The 3,419-nt window shown below is 36.2% G+C and overlaps 1 protein-coding gene across 1 annotated transcript; it reads left to right on the top strand.

The window, feature by feature from the left end:
• Positions 1 to 349: 349 nt before the first annotated feature.
• LOC132631965 (beta-carotene hydroxylase 1, chloroplastic-like) lies at positions 350 to 3,031 on the top strand. The gene is made up of 7 exons (XM_060347737.1): positions 350 to 964; positions 1,055 to 1,114; positions 1,386 to 1,457; positions 1,596 to 1,730; positions 2,329 to 2,454; positions 2,631 to 2,687; positions 2,849 to 3,031. The coding sequence occupies exons 1-7, from the start codon at positions 554 to 556 to the stop codon at positions 2,924 to 2,926; spliced, it is 939 nt and encodes a 312-aa protein (XP_060203720.1). The 5' UTR covers positions 350 to 553; the 3' UTR covers positions 2,927 to 3,031.
• Positions 3,032 to 3,419: the final 388 nt, after the last annotated feature.

Genomic DNA, 3,419 nt, shown 5'->3' with positions numbered 1-3,419 from the left:
AACTTAATCACATTTTTAAGAAAAATTTGACCTTGTCAAACTTATCACCATTTCTAATTAGTAGATTTTTTTGTCACCATTAGTTTATTCTTCACAGACACTGCTCTAGAATACTTCATGCGTGAAACAAAATTTAATTACCAAAGTGGCAATCCTGTAGTATTAGTGAAAGTGAGGACCCTAAACTGAACCATAAGTTACTTACGTGGACCGCAGTCCCCTATGCTCATATGCCCAATGGGAGCAACGTGTGCCGACAGGCTCAGCAACTTAACATTTGCACTATATTTATACACTTTCCACAAACTGAAAAAATCTATGGTCTTCATGCACTTAACCTGCCCTTCAATTTCAGTGCTACAACACTACAAGTCTACAACTTGTCACCTTAATTTGTCCTCTATATAAGCTCCACGGTCCCCCAATACTCTCCCTTTCATCTCAAAGCTTTAATTAATTACCGACTTTGCGATAGACCCCTTAATTTGGATCCTGCAAGGTGTCCACACGGTAAGTTTTTCAACCTCGCCCTTCACTTTTAAGGCTACCGTCCATGGCTGCCGGAGTTTCAGGCATTGCTACCTCCCGAACGTTTTGTCTCCAGCCCAACACGTTTCTAGGCCCAAAACCCGCCTCAACTGCCCCGCCAGTTCTGTTCTTCTCTCCGTTAACTCGCAATTTTGGCACAATTTTGCGGTCTCAAGAAAAGCCCAGGTTGAAGGTTTGTTTTGTGCTGGCTGAGGATGGGAAATTGGATGCTAGGAAAACTGAGATTGAAACAATAAAGGATGAGATAGAAGCAGAGATTAATGAAGAGAAGAGTTTAGCTGCCAGGCTGGCGGAAAAATTGGCGAGGAAAAAATCGGAGAGGTTTACTTATCTTGTGGCTGCTGTAATGTCTAGTTTGGGAATTACTTCTATGGCTGTATTGGCTGTTTATTACAGATTTTCATGGCAAATGGAGGTATGAATCACTCTTTTTTTTTTTTTTCCTCTTCAGCTTAATCTTAAGCTTTTTGCTTTTAACCTTTTTTCTCAAACTTTTATGGTACAGGGCGGAGAAGTGCCTTTTTCTGAAATGTTTGGTACATTCGCTCTCTCGTTTGGCGCTGCCGTAAGTTTCACCTTCTCATATTCAATTGTATATTATATTTAACGGCAGACACGAATAAGTCAGGGATTCCATATCTATATATATATATATATATATGTAAAAAAGTACAATTTTTAACCTTGTTATACGATGTAATTTTCTGATGAAAGAGGTTCGGATGAACCATTGTGTCCCCTTGACTCCGCCCCTGCTTATAATCAGTAGCTAAACAAGGAAATGATTTCTGATTAATATAAGCTGATTACTGAAATTGGATGTTATGGTATTTCAGGTAGGAATGGAGTACTGGGCGAGATGGGCTCATAGAGCGCTGTGGCATGCTTCTTTATGGCACATGCACGAGGTTTGTAATTACTCCTAACAGACACTAATTTGGATTCTTGCTCTTGATCTGTTTGCTACGACAAATAAAGATTCTTGTCATGTTTTTTCCTGGCAACCAAACATTGACTCTGCATCATGTTTTAAATAATATTTGCAGTCACACCATAGACCAAGAGAAGGACCATTCGAGTTGAACGATGTTTTTGCAATAACTAACGCTGTTCCAGCTATAGCTCTTCTTTCATACGGTTTCTTCCACAAAGGTCTCATCCCTGGACTCTGTTTCGGCGCGGTATGTTCTAATTTAAATACTTTATTTATAAGTTTAAGTTATATATATTATTAGTGTAAGAAATTCTTATACCATTAGGTGACTCGTCTTATTTTTAAGATAATAAATCCAAACATTCCAAGGAGACTTATTCTACATATATCATTTGGATGAGCTGATAATGTAAAAATCTCTACTCTATAATGGTATACACACCATTGGGGTAAAGAACTTTACACTGTCAGCTCCCTTAAAAGATAGCTACCAATAAATCTCCTTAAATGTGGATTTGTCATCTTGAAAATCAAGTAGATTATCTGTTTAATTAGGGTCTAGGTAACGTGAACTGAAAATGTAAAAGTTTGTCATATAAGCATCGGATGTAACTTAAATTATTTTTTATTAACTAATCGTTGATTAGGAGAGATTAATTGGGTATAAAGTAGTCAAAAGAAGTAATGTGATGTAGAAAAATGTGATGTAAAAGTTTGTCTTATAAGCATCGGATGTAACTTAAATTATTTTTTATTAATTAATAGTTGATTAGGAGAGATTAATTAGGTATAAAGTAGTCAAAAGAAGTAATGTGATGTAGAAAAATGTGTTCTTGTAAATGCAGGGGCTAGGGATTACAGTATTTGGGATGGCCTACATGTTCGTTCACGATGGACTGGTTCACAAGAGATTCCCCGTGGGGCCCATTGCCAACGTACCTTATTTTCGGAGGGTAGCTGCAGCACATCAGGTAACAAAAAGTTCTTTGGACTCTAGCTTTACTCAATTTTGATTTAATCACATTTAGCACCATCGCTCAATCAGATTTATTATTAAATTGACCGATTTGTTCTTTTTTAATCCATTTATATATTAACGGATTCTAACGATTGTGATCTTCTTTGATTTTGATGTCTGGGATTTCAGCTTCATCACTCGGAGCAATTTGATGGTGTCCCATATGGCTTGTTCCTAGGACCTAAGGTGCTACTGTCTCCCCTCTCTTTTAACTTCCTCACATGATGAGAAAAAAAGATTTATGATATGTAATTAATCTTATCTTTATTTTTGGTTACGCAATACTAATGTAATTGGAATTAAATGGCAAAAGAGGCTGACAGTGGATTGATTGATTATTGGTGCAGGAATTGGAAGAAGTAGGAGGACTTGAGGAGTTGGAAAAGGAAGTCAACCGAAGAATTAAAATTTCTAAGGGATTATGATCAACATATACTTTATTGATGACATGTACCTGTAATTAGGCTCTAGCTAATTAATTAAAAAAAAAAGATAAATATATTTATAATACAAAAAGCTCTATATGGAAAGTCCCTGTCTTTATCTTCTTTGTTCCTTTACAGAGTCACAGAGGTGACAATTTAATGTCCCTGGTACTTCTTGGCAAACCAGAAGAATGATAATCCCAAATTAAAAAAAAAATGAATTAGACTTATCGTATTGGTGACAGTGGCACTTCCATTTTTTAGCGCCCTCATTCGCTGTCGCTTGTTTGCGTGTGGGGATTCTGAGGTGTTCCTTTATACGTCAGACACGGGAAAAAAAGAACCGACTCTATTTGCTTAAAGAATTTATGTTACTCTCTCGGTAAATTTATTTGACATTTTTCATTTTTCGAGGATCAAACGAGTTGTTCTTTGACTTAATTTTTTTCTTACGTTTTTTAAATATTTTAAATTATTAATTAAGGTGACTTAT

Source organism: Lycium barbarum, chromosome 3 (assembly GCF_019175385.1).
Source record: "Lycium barbarum isolate Lr01 chromosome 3, ASM1917538v2, whole genome shotgun sequence".
Classification (NCBI taxonomy): domain Eukaryota; kingdom Viridiplantae; phylum Streptophyta; class Magnoliopsida; order Solanales; family Solanaceae; genus Lycium; species Lycium barbarum.
Note: the sequence above shows the minus strand (reverse complement) of the source record. Positions and strands in the feature narration are given on the sequence as shown.

Excerpts from the sequence above, each read along its gene's own strand:
- LOC132631965 (XM_060347737.1), top strand. The coding sequence starts at position 554 with ATGGCTGCCGGAGTTTCAGGCATTGCTACCTCCCGAACGTTTTGTCTC. Across the intron at positions 1,458-1,595 it reads CTTTATGGCACATGCACGAG|TCACACCATAGACCAAGAGA; the intron begins GTTTGTAATTAC and ends TAATATTTGCAG. Across the intron at positions 2,455-2,630 it reads GGGTAGCTGCAGCACATCAG|CTTCATCACTCGGAGCAATT; the intron begins GTAACAAAAAGT and ends CTGGGATTTCAG.